At 37.4% G+C, this 20,832-nt stretch overlaps 9 protein-coding genes across 9 annotated transcripts; 4 read left to right on the forward strand and 5 right to left on the reverse strand. All coding sequences in view use genetic code 12, as the record gives it.

The window, feature by feature from the left end:
* Positions 1–1,116: 1,116 nt before the first annotated feature.
* On the forward strand, positions 1,117–2,187 carry I9W82_003157 (uncharacterized protein; the record flags this gene model as incomplete). The annotated part of the gene is made up of 2 exons (XM_067692092.1): positions 1,117–1,123; positions 1,337–2,187. 2 exons carry the CDS (start codon positions 1,117–1,119, stop codon positions 2,185–2,187), a joined length of 858 nt encoding a protein of 285 aa, XP_067548506.1.
* A 965-nt stretch (positions 2,188–3,152) lies between these two features.
* On the forward strand, positions 3,153–4,478 carry I9W82_003158 (uncharacterized protein; the record flags this gene model as incomplete). Its single annotated transcript, XM_067692093.1, has 1 exon — positions 3,153–4,478. One exon carries the CDS (start codon positions 3,153–3,155, stop codon positions 4,476–4,478), a length of 1,326 nt encoding a protein of 441 aa, XP_067548507.1.
* Positions 4,479–4,776: 298 nt separating this feature from the next.
* Positions 4,777–6,635, reverse strand: HRQ2 (Hrq2p; the record flags this gene model as incomplete). The annotated part of the gene is made up of 2 exons (XM_067692094.1): positions 4,777–5,706; positions 6,630–6,635. The coding sequence occupies 2 exons, from the start codon at positions 6,633–6,635 to the stop codon at positions 4,777–4,779; spliced, it is 936 nt and encodes a 311-aa protein (XP_067548508.1).
* Positions 6,636–7,025: 390 nt separating this feature from the next.
* Positions 7,026–9,656, reverse strand: I9W82_003160 (uncharacterized protein; the record flags this gene model as incomplete). Its single annotated transcript, XM_067692096.1, has 1 exon — positions 7,026–9,656. One exon carries the CDS (start codon positions 9,654–9,656, stop codon positions 7,026–7,028), a length of 2,631 nt encoding a protein of 876 aa, XP_067548509.1.
* A 1,345-nt stretch (positions 9,657–11,001) lies between these two features.
* ECM15 (Ecm15p) lies at positions 11,002–11,418 on the reverse strand (the record flags this gene model as incomplete). The annotated part of the gene is made up of 2 exons (XM_067692097.1): positions 11,002–11,280; positions 11,374–11,418. The coding sequence occupies 2 exons, from the start codon at positions 11,416–11,418 to the stop codon at positions 11,002–11,004; spliced, it is 324 nt and encodes a 107-aa protein (XP_067548510.1).
* Positions 11,419–11,634: 216 nt separating this feature from the next.
* Positions 11,635–12,429, forward strand: I9W82_003162 (acetyltransferase; the record flags this gene model as incomplete). The annotated part of the gene is made up of 1 exon (XM_067692098.1): positions 11,635–12,429. One exon carries the CDS (start codon positions 11,635–11,637, stop codon positions 12,427–12,429), a length of 795 nt encoding a protein of 264 aa, XP_067548511.1.
* Positions 12,430–12,847: 418 nt separating this feature from the next.
* UBA1 (E1 ubiquitin-activating protein) lies at positions 12,848–15,889 on the forward strand (the record flags this gene model as incomplete). Its single annotated transcript, XM_067692099.1, has 1 exon — positions 12,848–15,889. The coding sequence occupies one exon, from the start codon at positions 12,848–12,850 to the stop codon at positions 15,887–15,889; it is 3,042 nt and encodes a 1,013-aa protein (XP_067548512.1).
* A 49-nt stretch (positions 15,890–15,938) lies between these two features.
* HST6 (ATP-binding cassette alpha-factor transporter) lies at positions 15,939–19,496 on the reverse strand (the record flags this gene model as incomplete). The annotated part of the gene is made up of 1 exon (XM_067692100.1): positions 15,939–19,496. The coding sequence occupies one exon, from the start codon at positions 19,494–19,496 to the stop codon at positions 15,939–15,941; it is 3,558 nt and encodes a 1,185-aa protein (XP_067548513.1).
* A 526-nt stretch (positions 19,497–20,022) lies between these two features.
* Positions 20,023–20,655, reverse strand: UCF1 (Ucf1p; the record flags this gene model as incomplete). The annotated part of the gene is made up of 1 exon (XM_067692101.1): positions 20,023–20,655. One exon carries the CDS (start codon positions 20,653–20,655, stop codon positions 20,023–20,025), a length of 633 nt encoding a protein of 210 aa, XP_067548514.1.
* Between the last annotated feature and the right edge of the window lie 177 nt (positions 20,656–20,832).

Here is a 20,832-nt window from a genome sequence, read left to right on the forward strand (position 1 = left end):
AAAAAATGCAACTTTAATCGAGATTTTCGATCATTTAGTGTCTGGTGAAAAAGGGGGGTTAAAAAAAAAAAAAGAAAGTTTAGTCATGATTTTTAAGTTTTGAACAATAATGAAAGGAAAAAAGGTTGCAAACAACATTATGAACAATTTCTATAGATGAGAAGGATGATTTTGAACGCTTTTCAAGTTCTGGGGTTGTTTTTTTTTTTTTCTTCGGTTTTGTATCTTTTTTAGTTCAGTGTGCATATACAACAACACATATGCATATGCATCATTACAATTTGATGGCAAACTATTTAAAAAAAGTTTTCCCCTCGTTCGTGTTGCGACTTGAGGGGTGATGGATTATAGTTTGTTGGAAGAAGGAGAGCGGGGGTAAGAGGACAGGAGGGGCGCTTGGATACTGTCGATGTGATTGTGCTTGCTTTTAAGGATGGCATCCAGTCGATTAGGTATCGATGACGCATCGCATAAAGGTTTTCCCTAATTGCGTTTGAGGCTGATGCTTCAGTATCCCCAAGGGAGAGAACCCACAAGTAATCAAATTTCAAGAAGAACAGTTATGTATTAACCTATGTATTACTATAATTTATGTTAAATCATCAGCAAAAAAAAAATTATCGCAACCTAACACAAGGGGGAGGCAATGTATAGTATAATGTGCATACTTTGACGACACACCAAAAACATATTCTGGGTTATTTAATCGAAAAGCTAGAGCTCATATAATTACTATATGTTACCATGAGGTACTTTCACTGTGGATATAGGGATTACACTAAGTGTATGACTCCAATATCAAGTGCTCGTGGAACCGAATAGCTGTCGAATATAACTACTATCTCAATAACGAACCCAGAATGCAAGTGACCAAAAGATTCGAATCTTGAAACATCTTTTATCTATATCCAACGGGGATTCATGTGTTTTGATTCTGAGCTGCTCCTTCTCAACTCCAGTTCAATGGGCCGTGACCACTCCAACATTGATGACTGATTCAAACAGCAACAAGTGCAAAATGACATCTGCATTATTCCAACTTGCTACAACTGAATCGTAGGTAACACGATGACGTACAGATGCTGGTATAGTCAGGACGAATCTCGTACCAAATATATGACAAGTATGGCTTGAAAAGTTTAGGGAGAATTTGGATGAATCTAGACTTTGCATGGATCAAAGCTGGATGGTAGAGCTATGTTATCATCAATCACCTACAACATTTTTAATCTTGTACGTTACATTGTTGTCTAGAGTTACTTCCGTCTAATAGACAAATGCCTAAGGTCGTACGTGAACTGAGTTGTATTTGCGAGGTTCTCATTAAGGGATTGAGAAAAAGTTAGACGATTTTCGACCCCTTGGGATGATTGCGAGGATGAATATGAGAATGCGTCATCTGAGACTGATAAAATTGGAAACCAGTTGAGCGATGGGTTGGGATCCATCGCAGAAATGATTAATTTTGCATTTCCATTACCACCACCAGATCCACCAATAAAACATACCCCAGCAGTTTTGCACATCGGAGATGACTCTAAGAACAAAGTCAAGTTCAATAACAAAATGGAAGTGCGTCGTTTTAGTCAAGACAAGTGTCAAGATTTCACCAGAGTCATTGAAGGGAAGAACAGAGACAAAAAACTTAAAAGAAAATGGTCTTGGGGATCTAATAGAAGAGCTTCAAAAGAGAAAGTTGAACAGAAACCCAGTATATTAAAGAGAACTGGGTGGATTCCTGGTGAAAACATTACAAATGAGGTGATTCCGTTATTTTCACCTGATACTCAACTGGGACGTGTTGCTCTTCATTTGGGGATTGATCTGGATGAGGAAGATGCTGGTGAAAACGTTAGCAGCAACGATGCAACTGAAGAAGCCAACTATGCAACTACTGTTCGTTGTGACTTGTGGGATGATGATGACAAAGAATGGAGACCCAATCCAAAATTGATGGCTGATACACCAGTCAAGAAACTCAAAGTGCATCTCCGAAGATTTGTTTCTGGATTCAAGATACACGGGGAAAAGCTTCAGAGCTTGTTGTCATTGCACACTCTGTCGGGCATAATGTCAGGTCTGGCCAACCAGTCATTTACAAGTCCTGATTCGGGTGAAGATGACTCAGGTGAAGAAGCTGAAGGATTCATGACTATTGCTCCAAGACCAATGACTGTACTTGTTTAACTCACTCTGTATACTGTTATTATAGTGTTGTCTATGCTTATTGCTGATGCTGGTGATGCTGCTGTTATTCCAATTAGAAATTGATGTTGTTGTTTTGTATCTTTGTTTAGATTTATTAATTCGAGAATGTTTTACTTTATAAAGAATTTTAAGGATGAGGTATTCTATTATCATCACTGTACATCATTGAATTCAACACTGTCAGAGCAAACACTGTTCAACTTGATCTTTTCTATTGTCCGTACGGCTGAAAAGCCAGATTTGGAAAAGAATTGTTTTTGTGTTTTCGATTGATATTTACGAGAACTATAATTTCCTTAAGGGGGGCATTGCTTGTAGTGATAAACAAATTATGATCTGTTGTAGCTTCCTTGAAAAAGGGGAGAGCGTAGAAAATGTGGTCATGCAAATTCAAATTCCATTCGTATATAAAGCATACCAATTTCAAAACCTACTCATTTTTGTTTCAAGGCAACAATAAGACTAACATTGGTTCTTTTGAAATGAGATATAAGTAGAATGTGGTCATGCAAATCATCCAACTTGACAACCGCCTCTTGACAACGGATATCAAATAAACTAGGAAATGGAACCAAGGTCTGGACTCGCTAAAGTAACAGGGCGCAAGGGTCAAGGAGTTGCCAACAAGAAAGAAGAAAAAGACGTGTGATGACTGCTATCGTCGGGTAAGAGGAGCACTAGTACATTGTGAAGTCCGAGGAGTGAGTCGAAACTCTTCATCTATGATGGTTCTACGTGATAGCTTTGGAGATTAGCATCTTTGGGTATGGGTATATTGTTCAGAGTGACACGACCATTGGCACGTGATTAATTCAAGTTTGCAACAATTTTGTTATTCTCAAAAATCATATAAATACCCTTCAATTTGAAAGAAATAATTGTATCCATTTCCACCACTTATCTTTCCAAATACATTCCATTAATACCAAGTTTTACATTCAAACATGACTTCCAGTATTAACTACATTACACCTGAGCAATTTAACCAAATCTTTAAGTTGCAAAATATTGATTTAACACAAATCATCCCCAACTACAACCCAAACGGTGATTTTATGTTGACATCACCAGTCAACTTGGATGAGCCTAATATTGAACCAACTGAATCATCCACTGAAGAGTTCCCAATCATTACCACCGACTCATCAGTCACATCAGAAGACGAAGAGGATGAGTTAACTTTGGAACTGACTACCCATACCAAGAAAGTTTCTACTACCAACAACAATCTACCAACCCACCAAGGAGTTTCCAACGTTGAACAGAGTGTTGAAGACTCTGTTTTATCCAACAAGACAAATAGTACCAACATGACAAGCAACATTAATGATACTACTACCATGACAAAAATATACTCAAACAAGTCTGATCATCATGCGAATACTGTTGACAATGCAGTATTATGCCGAACTGGTTTAATAGAGGACATTTGCGGTGTCCCAGAAATTAGACCTAAACGAGCCCTTGATGACAACCGTTTTGAGTCATTATTTGATTTAGTGAATTTCTTACAAGAAGCTGAAGGGGATGCTGCTTTGACTGAAGAGGAAGAAGTTGAACCTTCTGTCACGTTGGACGAAGAACATACTATTGTACAACAATTACCAGAAGAAGAGGTTACAGCTACAGAGTTGAGTGAGGACGCCCCTACTGAGTCAAATTCCACCGACGAAACACAAAGGAGTGGAGTCTTTTATCGTTTCCCATGTCCGGAGAACGACAACTACGGTTACTTTGTTGATGCAACAAGACGTTGTTTTGTTGGTAAGGTGGATACTAGAATGGTCCCTGGCAGCTATGTTCCTGATCACATACCCATCATTCATCATCCAGGAGGCTTCTTTTCCTTACCACTTCAAGAGGTCTTGTATTCAAGTACTGACCCTTCACCCATGTCCGAAGAAGCATTGTTGAGACGCCGAGTGACCTTCAACAACTTTACTCAAGAGAGAAGAGTTAAAGATGGAGTTAATGAGGATAGGCGCGGATTAATAATGGGAACTTCTGATGAATGTTTTTATGAGGGTGACTTGCAAAGGAGACCAAAGTCTCGTTTCACTAAGTTTAAAAAGCTTTTGACAAAGTTGAAGTTAAAGAGAGTCAAGTCAAAGGGAGCCCCAGTGTTAAAGTCTATCTTAAAACCATCCAGGGAACCTCCAAGAATAGCCCCACCACCTACTAATCCAAATGATGTGTTTGATTTTTGGTTGATGGCTAATGGAGAGCCAAGATTCGGCAGACACTTTGAGAGACCTGGTTCCGTTGAATGAAGGAGGAAAAAGGGTTGACACCACTGAAAGCCTCTGTGTATTCGGAGTTGTGTGATGATGCTAGTCTGGCCAACTAGTATTCGGAGCCAATGATGAATTTCGCAGCTGGAAGGAAAGTGGTAGCTATATATGTTGTATTTTGCTTAATTTTATTTGTAACCACAAGTCGGTTTTATATATACATCTCATACTCTGTTGTAATTCTGAATCTCTACTACATTGGTGATGTAAAACTACAATGGTAGAAGAAAAAGTGGTATCTTATGTTAATCAAATGAAGTGCAATACTCTCAGCCACTCAATCCTCTTCCAAGTACTTTATAATGGGTGGCCCCCACTCTTCAGCTCTCTTGTACCGTGAGATATCTTCAGGTAAACCCCGTATAGCACCAATCAATCTTTGTCTAACTTCAACCGCATCTGATTTGACTTTAGACAATGGTAATAAATAAGTTCGAATTGTGAATACAATTGCTTTGGATTTAGGCAATCTCGTCAACACTTGACGTTCACTTCGATAATGCACCTGCTTGTCAAAATCCAACAGGTTATAATCCAAAGGTTGTTGAATATAATCAACTGGTAAATTGTGGCCCTTGTTGCTATCATCAACGTAAAACTTGCCATGGGTTTGCAATGACCAATTTGATCTTGTGACAAATTGATGTGGTTGTATACGATTGAAGAATTTGTTCATTGATGGACGTAATTTTGTGGTGTAGCCTGGTATGCGTTCGTGAATAAAAGTCAATGGTTTATTGAATCTATCCAAAGGGTTGAATCCAGCAGCAAAGGCAAATATGCCAGCTTTGAAAAAGTACTCATTCAGGGTAGGGTCCTCTGGATTGAGTTGAGATTCATTGGGATCCAATTGTAGGATTATGAAATCCTCTTCAATGTTTTCAGCAAGGTACTCTTGTAATACAACGCCATTGATTCCTTTACCTTCCAAAGGATATGATTTGCCAGTAATTGTATTCCTCACTTTCAGGTCACCAAGACGTTGGAAATACATGGGATACTTGTCACACATGTAGTTCATCACCATTTCATAAAACTCAACCACGGCATCATAAGCTTCATCAGTCATAAACACAGTTGATGATCTCGTATCTTTATCCTCAGGATAATCAGGATGACAATTATTGATGATTTTCCGTTTGTTTTCCAATCGATTCATGTACGTTGGTTCAATGAGTAACCATTCTTGTGGTTGTAATGATGCGATCTATGAACTCAGCTTTAGTGTCTCTCATGTGCGGGAGTATAATATTGCTGTATTTAAGGATCAAGTGGACTGATACCATCTGTCATTGGAATGTATTGAGTTTACCTTTGCATGACTGATTTGCTTACCTTTGTTGAATGGAGTAGTACAGTGGATGGTTTTGTTCACTTCATATCATACTCACAATTTATTGCATTTCCTTATCACGTTGACAGCTTTGGGCCTTGATGAAAGATATATTGAATGCCTTTGACGGAATACAACTTAAGATAGACTGAAATTCATTGATGGCATTGAGTGCGAGCACAAGATGACAAGTCATGGGATTTCCTTTTCATCGAATTGCGCTTTCCGAACCCAACGATGATTTCTCATCACACTGAGCCATTGCCTTGTCAACCACACCCACCAGCAACTCCTAGAGAGAGTTGCAATGTAGAAAGAGATCCTCTGAAAAGATAGAACTACAAAAGCATCAGTTATAAATTAAATACAAAAATATAAATTAGCAAGAATTGAAATATTGATACCAGTGGACACCAAACCACTAACTATCTCTTCAATAATAATTGATGCACGGAAGTAGACACCAGTGGACACCAAACCACTAACTGTCTTTCCAATAATAGCTGATGCTTGAAAGTAGACACCAACTACTTCAAGTCCTTGTTGCAACAACAATATCGTAGCTTTTCTTCATGAGCAAGCCAGCACTAAAAAATTTTTATGGATAGCAATGGCAGAATTAAATGCGCCGTCAGATTCAAATAAACCAACCTGAGGACCAACAGTCGAGTCCGACAAGTGTGAACATCGATACCCTTTAAATTACCAGACTCGATAGCTGTGTCTGGAAGATCGTGGTTTTTTAAATAAAAAAACTACTTCCTCTTCGTTCCTGATTCATAGGTTAGGCTTCATACGAGCATCAGCTGGTAAGTTTCAAGGGTCAAAAGGTACTAATCCTTATCTAAATGCCCCCCTCCGCCGAGAAAATCACCGGCGCTGCAACTAGTGCAACACCCTAGTCATGATAGCCTCAGACAGGGCCACTTCGATATCTCAATTCCCTTTATTACCTATCCCCTCCCAACATCTTCTCCCTCGTTCATGCCAGGTCTTTAACAGGGACACTAGAATTTTGTCTTTATTCCATTCGGGAATCTCTGTTCACTCACACGTTTGTCATCGTCTCAGTCGGATCCCAAGCGGCTTACGTCCTCTTCGTGGCAGCACCCTCTTCTGCTGCATCCCCATCTTTACCTTTTCAAACGCATAAAGTGGGGAGTATATAAATAGCAATGTGCTGGCCGAGTGTTTTATACTTGTTGTAGCAAATCATCTCCATGGTGACCTTCAGGTCCTACCACGGACGGTTGAGCGACTTCACCCTGGACAAAACGTTTGCGTCCATTTGAGGGTAAACGAAGCGGAGTAAACTCAACCAGATCTTTGGATTTGCTTTCAACATCACCACTCGACACTTCTTCTTCTTCTTCTTCTTCTTCTTCTTCTGTGTCGTCAACAAGTGGTTTCAAAGACTCGGGTAAATCGTCGTAATAAATGACCGACAATTCAATAAGCTCATGTAAAAACAGCTTCAACTCGATATTGTATTCAGTTTGTTTACCAACAGCAGGCTGGGAATCTTCTTCATCCACAGCACTTTTGTATTCATTCGAAGGTAAACGGGAGGGATCAATCAGATCTTTCATGTTGTCGTTATTTGGGACCACTTCTCCAGCAGTTGGACCAACTTCAATCCTTGTATCTGCTTCATCTGTAACTTCATCACCATATATTAAGGTGACTCTCCTGCGGTAATGCTCACCCATAAATTCAGTGTGAGCAGACAACAATTCCTCCTTCATCTTTGCAACATCATGAGATAGCTTGATCATTAAATTTAAGTCGTTGCTTCTCTTTTCATTGGACGTCAACTCAGGCTGGGCAGCACCATTAGTAACTTTGGTGGCAACATCATCATAAATCCCAGCTGCAATAGCTGTCTCAAGTATATCGTTCTCCAATTTTGCTAAGCATTGGAGAATATCGGCATGTTCCAACAAAAATTCCTTGTATTCGATATCAAGTAGTAACAAAAAGACTTTGTTTATTTCCGGAATTTCAGGTGTTCCAGCATCATTGTGGAGCTCTAATGCAGGCTCCTCGGATTGGTCAGTGGACAACAGCGCACTTGCTTCAATTTTTTCAGCAATTTTGGGGCTGTTAATTTCCAAGACATCGTCAATAACATTCAACTCATATTCACTATGAGTGGGCACTTTCCCCTTGAATAAGCTCTCAACCCTACTGCGAGCTCGATCAAATGCAATTCTATTGCCTTTGACTTTAATAACCGGGGTGGCCACTTGTTCTTCAATCACTGAAGTATCAGGACTGATAACAGAACAATCGAATCCAGCCTCTAAACACGTCAAGACAGCTGATTGTTTCTTGTAGACTCTTGGGATTTTAATTGTATCTCCCTTAAATCTGATTACCTTGGTAGGTTGTTTCAAAGGTTTAGCTCCAACAAAATAACTGTTGGATCCAGCTTCTAAACACGTAAAGACAGCTGGTTGGTTTTTGTAGACACTAGGGATCTTAATTGTATCTCCCTTAAATCTAATAACCTTGGAGGCCACTTGTGCAACATCAAAAGGTTTGGCACCAACAAAAAAACTGTTGGATCCAGCTTCTAAACACGTCAAGACAGCTGGTTGTTTTCTGTAAACTCTTGGGAATGTAGTTGTATCTCCCTTAAGTCTAATAACTCTGGTAGGTTGTTCAAAGGGTTTAGCACCAACAAAATAACTGTTGGATCCAGCTTCTAACCTCTTCAAGACAGCTGGTTGTTTCTTGTAAGCTCTTGGGAATTTAATTGTGTCTCCCTTGAACCTGATAACCCTTGTATCTTGTTTAAAGGGTTTCGTACCAACAACATTATTGTTGGACCCAGCTTCTAACTTCTTCAAGACCGCTGGTAGTTTCTCAGCGCATGGAGTTTCTCGCACTGATTTGTTTTTAGCAATCAATTTTTCATCAGAAGTAGGTGTAACTAAAGGATGAGTGGTGGTTTTTTCAAATTCATCAACAGACTTTCCATCTCTTCTGGATAAGTCTTTCCTGTGTTGAAGTCCCAACTTCTCTGCATCATTATTTCCAGCGGGTTTCTTGGAACAGAATGAGGTATTTTGAACAATTTCGCTGTTCCACTTCTTGGTCAAATCGTTTCCGTGCTCCTCTTCTAACTTAATATGCAAACTTGTGTTGTTTGCAATGTATCTGAAAGATGTTTTTGAGATGAGGTTGCACCATTTGGCGCTTAACTCTCTCTTCAAATGTTTTGAGACTCTATCACAGTTATCATTAGCTTTAGATCTCAATGGTGAGTTTTTGCTTTTCTCACCAGCAACAACTTTATTTTTTAAACTAGCACGTGATGACACAAACACTTTTTCCTCCTCACAATTACCAAAAGTGTTGCCAAATCCTGTTGGTGTGTTTGTAGTAGCAACTTTCATCCACTTTGCAACATCATCCGTATCAGGTCTCAAAGATCTAACTTGACTCTCATACTTCTTCTTACTCTCTGACACAAACAAACGTGATTTGGTGTTTTTTTGTTGTTTGTAATTTTTTGTTGCTAAATCTAGATTATTACCATAAGTGGGTTCAATGGAAGCTTTTTTGGTGTCGTGAATAGCAGTCTCTAATTGGTAATAAGGGGCGGTGGTGAATGAAACAACTGAACTGGTGTCATTCAATTGCTTGTTTGATGGGTGTAGTTCTGGAATATAAGCGGGTAAAACAATGGGGGTTTTCAAATGCAGACGGTTGTTTGAAGCTTGTGCTTCAGTATCAATCATTTTGGATGGATTGAATTTCAAACCGGTGTTGGACCTACGCAGGCTTTTGGACTTATTAGCGGCGTAAGTTGATGGCATTCTACTGAAGGAAGAAAGAAAGAAAGAAAAAGGAGGTAAAGTAAAAGTGTTGCAAAGTTTATTTTGGTGGCTTTATATAGTGGTGAAAATTAAGTAAGCACTATCAGTAAAATTACGAATTACAAGCTTGTATACAATGTAGAGAAGCACTCGACCAAGATTAGATACTTAGATTAGATGTGAGACTCTGCAGATGCAAAATGGTGAAGATAAAGATTCAAGAGTAGATACAACTATGAACTAGTTTTATAACACTACACAATTTCTCAACAAATATTACTCCTTTTTTACTCAAAAGGGTCTCACAGTTGAAATTGGGAGTCAATAGTAGATATATTACCATCAGAGTTCGCCCTTTTATGTTCGTTTTGCTTGATTGACCAGATATAGTTTTGATCTTTGTTGTTTTGCAACCAAGCTATATCCCAACAAAAGAACAAAAACAAATGCAGTTAACACAACAAAGAAGGATTTGCGGTATGTAGAAGTGTCTTGTAATGTGATGTTACTGCTATCAAGTGTAAGGTACCCAACTTGGTGTACCTATGGAGTTGCATTCAATGATTTTCTTTTTGAATTTCTTTTTCTTCTTTCACTAAAATTTATTCATCAAATACAACAAGAATAGGAGTTTTAAGATATATGCAAACGGTTAAAGCCGTGTAACTAAACATAACCTCTAGACATAACATTCGAAGCAAGTTTCTAACTATTGAAAGATATGTACATAATTTGGTTGGGTTACTAGCTGTTTAAAATTTTGCGATCTAAGAATATGTGCACGTGATAAATACCCTGAGTCGTCGTAAGCTTCTTGCCATCATCACCAATACAAGTGCAAGACTTCTTTCACTTTGTGTCATTGAATCTAAGAACTTCATTGTTTGACTTTGCATTAACAACTTTGCTCCTTATTTGGAACGGATCTAGATAATTAGCTTCTTCACTTAGTAGTGAGGATCAAGGATTTGCTGAGTTAGACATGTAGTTGCTAGAGTTAAACAAAGATACTAAGAGGATTTGACTTTATAAACCGGATATCAAGAAGCACCGAATTGAGAAGAAACGAGTATTAAACATTCTTATTTGATAATACATTGTAATAGAAACGTACGTTTTACTGCAAAAAAGTTATCAAATTCTTGCATCCAAGTTCACAACCACATTTCCAGAATAATTCACCTAAAATCACACACCCTATGGAAACAAGGCAGCCTAATTATTCAAAAAGGTTAGTTACAGCACCTGCTATACCTAGGAGGAGCCATACTCCACTCGCTAGCGAAGAGAGTGCAAAGAGCTTGATCAATGGTAAGTCTTTACTATTCAGCGCAAACCCTCCCCTTTATGACGAGCTCTTTAACTTTCTCTCAACTGCATCAATCTTATCCTGGGGTGTTTGATGTTTATCGATCCTAGTTCCAACTCTAATATCACTTTGTATACGAGCAACACCTCTCTTGTGTAAAACTTCGTGCATCGATCCTATCAAATCCATCACTTCATTCCAAGGACCAGCAATTGTTGTACCTGCTGAATGTAAGGTGGTGTCTAACTTGGATTCCTGGGCTAATTTGGTGATGATTGTGACTTCATCGGAAACGGAGGCTGATCCTGTGCCAATCTAGAACACAAGGTGGAGAGTTAGTAATGGGAAAAGGCGTGGTTATTGAATTGCGAGGGAAATAATCTCTCAATGGAGTGTTTCGGTACATACTGGTATGAGACAAACGTCTGCTAAGCAATGAAGGGTGACTGTCATGTCTTTATTGATCCTCCCCACTTTTTCTTTGAAGTTTTGTAGAATCGTGAATCTTTTTTTTTGGTTCGGATTCAAATGTCCGATTCGACTCAAAATGATTCTCCATGACGTAAACTGAGAATCTCGACACTTGAAATCTACATTTAAGCTATCAGCTAAAAGCAATACATTTGCAAAGCTTATACGTCCACAGTAACTCTCGCAACCTCAATTATTATGACAATCACTCCATGGAGAGTTAATACTGAGAAAAATCAAGAATTGATTGAATTTGCTCGTACTTCATTAAACCATGCTCCTGTTGAAGATGAAAACTATCAACGTATGATATCAGGTATGCTGTACAACCCAGCAGAAGAGAAGTTAACCAATGTACGTATGGGAGTTAGAGACTACTTATTAGATTATGGGAATTTCCGATTCAGAGATTATAAAACGGCTGATGAATTTGCTGATGCTAAAAAGGCATATCTTGAGAAATTTATTGGTCATGTTGGTTCAGGTACATTTATGGAATATCCCATTTATTTCGATTATGGATTCAATACGTATTTGGGGAAAAACTTTTATAGTAATTTCAATTTGACTATATTGGATTGTTCAGTGGTTAAAATTGGTGATAATGTCATGTGTGGAACAAATGTGTCGATATTGACCCCGGGTCATCCACTTGATCCCAACTTAAGAGTATATGAGGGTACGAATAGTGGACAGCAAGAGGAGGAGGATAATATTAAAGTGTTGGAGAATGCATTCCCTGTGACAATTGGTGATAATTGTTGGCTTTGTGGTGGATGTACGATAATAGGTGGAGTTACTATCGGTGAAGGATGTGTTATTGGTGCTGGAAGTGTGGTTACTAGAGATGTTCCTGCTAATTCATTGGTAGTGGGAGTTCCTGCAAAAGTGGTGAAAACTATGGATCCAAAGGATAAATCTATTGATTTAAGACAGATAATGAGGGAGTACAAAGTGGAAGAGTATGAAACTGCATCATACAATATCAATTAGGGGGGAAGAAACACTAGGAGTACTATTATACCTTCTACTGTCTAGATATATATATATATATATAAGGAGGCATAGTAGAAACTGAAAAATCAAAAAGTACCTGCATATAGACTTCACTTTTTTTGAGTAAATGTACACTACTTTTGTTTTTTGCCATTGTATTTGTAATACTTACTACTACTCACTCACTCACACACACACACACACACTCTCTCTCTCTCTCTGTCCATTACGCAATTGCTTTTCTTATTGCGTTGGAAGTTTCTATAAACATTTTTACAACACACAGCTGATATCAAATAGATATACTACACTCAATTGACAAATTATAAACTAATCAAGAGTATATTTGAATAGATCTGTGGTACCACGTCCGGAAAATAGCAACAAAAGTACAATAACACAACGGTATCAAATCATGTCTGATAATATGCAAATTGACTCGCCATTGCAACAAGAGATTGATGAGGGCTTATACTCACGTCAATTGTACGTGTTGGGTAAAGAAGCAATGCTTAAGATGCAAAATGCCAACGTATTAATCATTGGATTAAATGGATTGGGTGTTGAAATTGCCAAAAATATTGCCCTTGCCGGTGTCAAATCATTGAGTTTATACGATCCAAACCCTATTCAAATTCAAGATTTGTCAACACAATTTTTCCTTTCTGAATCAGATATTGGCCAACCAAAAGATCAAGTCAGTGCAGTTAAATTGCGTGAATTAAACTCGTATGTTCCAATTAGTGCTGTTGACGACATCAAGGAGGAAACATTGTTGAAGTTTAAATGTATTGTTACAACAAATATTTCTTTGGAAGACCAAGTCAAGATTAACCAAATAACTCATGCTAATGATATTGGTTATATAAATGCCGATGTTCGTGGTTTATTTGGACAAATCTTTGTCGATTTTGGTGACAAGTTTACCATTGTTGATCAAACTGGTGAAGAGCCATTATCAGGTATTGTATCTGATATTGAAAAGAATGGAACTGTAACCATGTTGGATGAAAATAGACACGGCCTTGAAGATGGAAATTTTGTTAAATTTTCCGAAGTTGAAGGTTTACCTGGTTTGAATGAAGGTATTTATAAAGTAGAGGTATTGGGGCCATATGCTTTCAAGATTAAATTAGATGGTATTGAAGGTGAATATAAAAAGGGAGGTCTCTACACGCAAGTTAAAGTACCAAAAGATGTCAAGTTTGAACCTTTGCTTGAACAATTGAAGAATCCCGAGTTTTTAATTTCAGATTTTGCTAAATTTGATAAACCAGCTCAATTACATATAGGTTTCCAAGCTTTACATGCATTCAAAACAAAGCATCAAAGATTACCAAAACCTTATAATGTTGAGGATGCTAATGAAGCATTTGCTTATGCTGAACAATTGGCTAAGCAAAATAATATTGAAGACATTAGCGAATCTTACTTGAAGGAATTGTTTTACCAAGCACAAGGTGATATCCCAGGAATGGTGGCATTCTATGGTGGCTTAATTGCTCAAGAGGTTTTGAAGTGTTGTTCATCCAAATTTACTCCAATCAAACAATGGCTATATTTCGATTCATTGGAGTCATTGCCAGGTAAAGCGGAATACCCTCGTAATGAGGAAAACAACAAGCCAATTGGATCAAGATACGATGGGCAAATTGCCGTTTTTGGTAAAACATTCCAAGACAAGATTGCCAACTTGAAAGTATTCCTTGTTGGTGCGGGTGCCATTGGTTGTGAAATGTTGAAAAATTGGGCAATGATGGGACTAGGCTCGGGACCAGATGGTAAAATATTTATCACTGATAACGATTCAATTGAAAAATCCAACTTGAACCGTCAATTTTTGTTTAGACCTAAAGATGTTGGTAAGAACAAGTCTGATGTTGCAGCACAAGCAGTACAAACTATGAACCCAGCATTGAAGGGCAAGATTGAATCTCGTTTAGATAAAGTTGGCCCAGATACACAAGACATCTTTGATGATGCTTTTTGGAATAATTTAGATTTGGTTACAAATGCATTGGATAACGTCGAAGCAAGAACGTATGTCGATAGTCGTTGTGTTTTCTTCCAAAAGCCATTGTTGGAGTCGGGAACTTTGGGTACAAAGGGTAATACACAAGTTGTTGTTCCATTCTTGACTGAATCTTATTCGTCATCTCATGACCCACCGGAAAAATCAATTCCTTTATGTACTTTGCGTTCATTTCCAAGCAAGATTGATCACACCATTGCATGGGCCAAATCATTATTTCAAGGATATTTTGTTGACTCACCAGAAAGTGTCAATTTATACTTGAGTCAACCAAATTATGTTGAGCTGTCCTTGAAACAAAATCCAGATAAGAAGGGAACATTGGAGAATATTTCCAAATACTTGAATGAACGTCCTTATAGTTTTGAAGATTGTATCAAATGGGCAAGATTGGAATTTGAAACCAAGTTTAACCATGAAATTAAACAATTGTTGTACAATTTCCCTCATGATGCCAAGACTTCAACTGGAGAACCATTCTGGTCCGGACCTAAGCGTGCACCTAGTCCTTTGAAATTTGACGTCAACAATAAAGACCATTTAGATTTCATCATTGGTGGAGCAAACTTGTTGGCATTTATATATGGATTGAAAGAGCAAAATAGTATTGATACCAAGGTGTTGGAAAAGATTGAAATTCCTGAATTCCAACCTAAAACGGGAGTCAAGATTGCCGCCACTGATGCCGAAGCTGAAGAACAAGCAAACAACTTGTCGTCATCCGCTGATGATGAAGCTGTTAGAAAGATTGCTGCTTCTTTACCTGAACCAAGCACTTTAGCTGGATACAGATTGAATCCAATTGAATTTGAAAAAGATGACGATACCAACCACCACATAGAATTCATCACTGCTGCTTCAAACTGTAGAGCATTAAACTATGGTATTGAGCCTGCTGATGCTTCCAAGACCAAATTTATTGCTGGTAAAATCATCCCAGCAATTGCCACCACTACTGCCTTGGTCACTGGATTGGTGTGTCTTGAATTGTACAAGGTTGTTGATAAGAAGGATGATATTGAACAATACAAGAATGGATTCATCAATTTGGCTTTACCATTTATTGGATTTTCTGAACCGATAAAGTCAGCTCGTGGTAAATATGGAGCCAAGGAATATGATCAAGTATGGGACCAAGTTATAGTTGATAGAGATTTGACATTACAGGAATTGATTGACAAGTTTGCCAACGAGGATAAATTAGAAGTGTCAATCTTGTCTTATGATGTTGTTGTATTGTATGCTTCCTTTTTCCCACCTAAAAAGAGAGAAGAACGGTTGAATTTACCAATTTCTCAAGTGATTAAGTTGGTTACAAAGAAGGATATTCCTGCCCATGTACATTACTTGGTGTTACAAGCATGTTGTGAAGATGAAGAAGGTGAGGATGTTGACGTTCCTCCAATTAGTATCAAGTACAAATAGAGATTACAAATGTTTAGTTTAATAAAGTGTTTGAGTGTGTGTCTTTTTCTTACACAATTATTCCATTTTCTAACGTGTACAACTTATCAACCATACTCATCATCTCTCGATCATGAGTGATGCAAAGTATAGTATACTTGTGTTTTAAACTCGTGATCAAATCCATAATCAACTTGGCATTAGCTGGATCCAAATTCGATGTGCATTCATCGAAAATTAAAAACTTTGGCCGTCTAATCAATGCTCGAACAATGGATAATCGTTGCAATTGGCCTCCCGATAGTAATGTATTGTTTCCTTCACCAACTCTAGTATGTAGTCCCTCCGGCAACGACATGACAAAGTCATACATGCCGCATAATTTAAGATAGTGGTTCAACTCATTAGAGTTGATTTGTCGTGTAGGGCTGATTCCATACACAAGATTCTCCAATATCGATCCTTCAAAGAATTTAGGAAGTTGTGGAACAAGACCAATTGTTTCTCGCAACCAATCAATATTGACACTAGATATATCATGTTTGTAAATTGATATTGAACCAGACTCAGATTCAACAAGACGTAGGATCAATGAAGACATTGTTGATTTTCCTGACCCTGATTTGCCCACTAATCCAACCAATTGGTTCTTCAACACTTTGAATGAAACATTGCGCAAAACATGAGTATCATTATACTTGAAACTGGTTTTATCAAAACTAATCACCTCATTATTAGCTTTGGGGATTTCATATCCATCATTTTCAATCTTGGATAACGGTGTCAGTTCTAGCAATTTAACAATATAAGTTCCAGCACGTTGGCCCCGAGTCACTTCAGGTAACGAATGGATCAAACTTGCAGCATTGGCCAAGGTAAATGTAAGCAAAGTCACCACTTGCAACAATTGTCCATGAGTATACTCAAATTTGCCTGTCAACTCCATTCCATAGTATAATATGACACCAGTTGCTACTGCTGAAATCAAATCATTCAATGCGTATCCAATACCAGTTTGAATGGCTCGGAAGTTACCATCTTTATTAACTTTGTTCAAACTTTGATTAAACTTGTCGACAAAATATCGATTCATGGCAAACAACTTAATCGTCTTGATTGAGCTAACGGTTTGATGGACATGTGTTTCAAGAATCACAACACTTGACTTGTACCTATTTTCGGCAGATTGCAAAATGAAACCATATGCAGCAGTGATTAACAAAATCAATGGAACAAATGAAAGACCAACAAGAGCCAACTTCCATCCAGCAATTATTGACCATATGATACCAACAAGCACCATAGCTACCAAATTCACAATTACTGATAAAAAAGTACTCACTAAATTTCTCAAGTCACGCGTATCATTCATCAACAAAGTTGTAACTTCAGCTGTCTTCATTTCCTTGAAAAAGGACATGTCTTGTCCATTCAATTTTTCAAAAGCAAGTTTCCTCAACATAACAATCCATCGTTCACTAGCATACGCTAGTAAGAACTTGGCACCATAGGCAGCAATTCCAATAAATGAAGCAACACCAATCGATACAACCGACCAAAGAATGACTTGCTTAGTGACGTTTCCACCAATAGATGCTTCAACTGTAGTGGAAAGCAATTTTGCAAAACAATAGGAGAAAACTGGTGAAGCTCCACCTTCCAAGACGGAAATTATAACACCAATAATGATGATAAGCTTTGCATCGATGGTGTGGCTGCAATACTTTAAAATTGCAAAAGTTCCCATTAAAGACTCTTTGTGAATCAGTGCATCAACAGGTTCAGACTCCACAGTTGAAGTCTTTTCTGCAATGTTATCGTGGTGCTTTTCAGTTAATGTGAGCTGAGAATCATTCTGCAACTCATCAAAGTCTTTAAACTCTGCCTGCTTGACAACCACCCCATGCTCCATCATGATAACCTTATCTTCTGCTTCGATATGAGTATATTCATGAGTTATTGAAATTGTAGTTCGACCTCTTCTCCAACTTCTCACTCTAGCAAGTAGAACCTCCTTCGTTTGATAATCCAATGCACTAAATGCTTCATCAAGAATCAACACTGGTGGATTTTTCAATCTTGCTCTTGCAATTGCTAATCTTTGTTGCTGACCTCCTGATAATGACAATGGTGTCACTTTTGTATCTAAATCCAAATCTAGCAACGCAAATCTTGCAGCTTCATAAATCAAATGATTTGGAACATTTTCAATAGAGTCATAGTCATCAATTACTGAAAGAGCAATATTATCACGAATTGTTCCATTGAAAATGACGGGTGTTTGTTGAAGTAAAACTAAATTCTGTGATATCCAACACGAATCAAGCAAGTCAATGCCAATGCCATCAATAGTTATGGTTCCACTGTTTCGGTCATACAACTTCATTATAAGAAGAGGTATAGTTGATTTACCTGCACCGGATTGTCCAATGAAAAAATTCATCTTTCCTGCTTCAATGGTAAATGATGCTCCTTTTAGAACTAGCTCTTCCCTAGCTGGATAGTTGAAACAAACATCTTTAAATGAGATATCACCTCTGCACATTAAGGGGAACCTTATTGGTTTGGCTTTATATCCTGTTTTTTCATCGCCCTCCTCCTCACTCAATGTCAGTAAATAAGAAGCTATTCTACTAGCAGCAGCATGAGCTGTATTGATAATCGCCATCAACTGACTAATCTTTGATATAGATTGTCCCAACATCAAACATGAACTAAAGCAAGTAAACAATTGACTAACAGTAATGTTCCCCTTCATTAGTAAAAAATTACCAAACCAAAACCCTTGAACAAACATCATCAAAGTGAGGAACTTCAAAGTTGCTGAATTTGCTGCAATGGCATTGGCTACTTTATAATAAGCTTTTGCCGAAGCATTTGTAAATCCATTAAATTTCACCATTTCAACATATTTCCCATTGAAAACACGAACAGTTAACGGTGAAGTGAGACACCAATCCAATATCTTACTGGCATTTGAACTATGAGTATTCTCTTGTTCTTGGGCACGATAAGTCATACTTCCAAAATACCAAGCACATATAGCCATTACTGGTGCTGAAGCCATAATTATCAACGTTATAGCCCATGATTGATAAAACGACATGACAATTAACCCCAAAATCAATGCCACTGTTTGTACAGTTTCAGCCATAATTTCGGCATTTCCTGAACGTAATTCTTCAATGCATCTATTAACTTGAGTTAATTCACCCATAATGTTTAAATTTTGATCATACCATTGGGCATCTTGTTTTAATAAATTTTCAAAAGTTGCCAATCTTGCTCGCAGTTGTTGTACTTCTCCAAATTTCAACCATAATGACATGCCAAACCAAACAGAAATCATTTTGCCCAATCCAACAGCCATTAATATGCCACATAATTTCAAACAATGATGGATAAAAGAATCGTATGATGTGTATTCTCCAAGATAGTATTTGGATAATGCACCAATTATGTCACCATAGATGAGTGTTGATATTGGTGTACTAGCAGCTGAAATTGCCATAAAAGTTGTTGCCCATATGAGTAGTAACCAGTCTTGTTTCAATTTCAAAAACATAAAGACATTTCCCTTTGTGGTTGTTGGTACTTCGACTTCAGTAACCTCTGATTTCTCATCCATTGTGACTGTTTAGGATGTGTTTTAAATAAGATACTGCTCTGATATAAGAGATTTTGTAATTTTCAGATTTGCAACACATCCTTGTCATTTTATATAGATCCATCACTCAAACTGATGATAAGTTTCATCTTTCCCAATTAAGATAGTAATATTATTTTTCACTCATTGAAACTGTATTGCCCTGGGTGTCTCTCCCTGTTATGGTTGATTTGCATTGGTTTGGTTGTAAAAAGAAAGTGAGAGTTTGTAACAACAGAAAAAATTTATTACCCAATTTGGATTCCACAATTACACCAGTGAAGAGAGATAATACAGGAACCAGAGGTTAACTCATCAAGTAAACTATTACAACATATACAAGTGGTAACAAGTAAAAGATTATCAATTCACTAAAACTATGTTATATCTCATATATCATATAAAAAGAGAAAGAGCATTTCAATCATCATCATCATCATCATCATTTCAACATAAAAACGTAAAGCATAGAACATAGAACATAAAATAAAGCATTGAGTAGTTCAGTTTATGCCTCCTCCTCCTTTGGAGTCAAAATTGGAATTGCCTTAAAGTCAACATCAACCATGGCTGAATCATTATGACAAGAAACATCCAATTCCAATTTCCAATGTCTATCATATAAATCCTCTTCTTCTTTACTAAAACCATGATCAGTTTCATCTCTAAAAACCCAAACCAATTTATCAAAAGATTCAGTCATTTCACCTTTATCAAAATTCAACTCATAACCACAACATTTGGATAAATCTTTAATCAAATGATTTTTAATATGATGTTGTAAATTACGTTTAAACTTTTTAGAATTCTTGTTTGCAGTTGTTTTAATCTTTTCAACATCATCATGACATTCCTTCATGACAAATGGTGGATAGTAATGTAATCTACCATGGAAATAATCAAACTCATTATCCCAAGTTTCATCACGAACAAAAGCTTCAAATTGTTCCAAATCATCAAATTCACGAACAGTTGGTGGAGCAATAACTTGTTTAACAACACCTGGTTCTTCAACCGATTCAACTGAAGTGACCGAAAAGGATCTAGCTTTAGGAACTGGTTGTAAATGTTCCAATGGTTTAATATTATCCAAATCTAATGGAACAGCATCAGACTTGTTCTTTTTCTTTTGAGCCCCCATGACAAAGTAGTAGTTAGTGTAGTGTAGTTTAGTTTTAAATTAAGATCGTACTATTTTGAACGATTTAGTAAAGTGTATGTGTGTGTGTGTGAAAATGCGCAAAAAATGTACCTTTGGTGTGTGGTAGTTTTGCGTAATTCGGAGTTTTCCTTTTTTTTGTGTGTGTGTGTGTGTTGG

Source organism: Candida metapsilosis, assembly GCF_017655625.1.
Source record: "Candida metapsilosis strain BP57 chromosome Unknown scaffold3, whole genome shotgun sequence".
Lineage (NCBI taxonomy): Eukaryota > Fungi > Ascomycota > Pichiomycetes > Serinales > Debaryomycetaceae > Lodderomyces > Lodderomyces metapsilosis.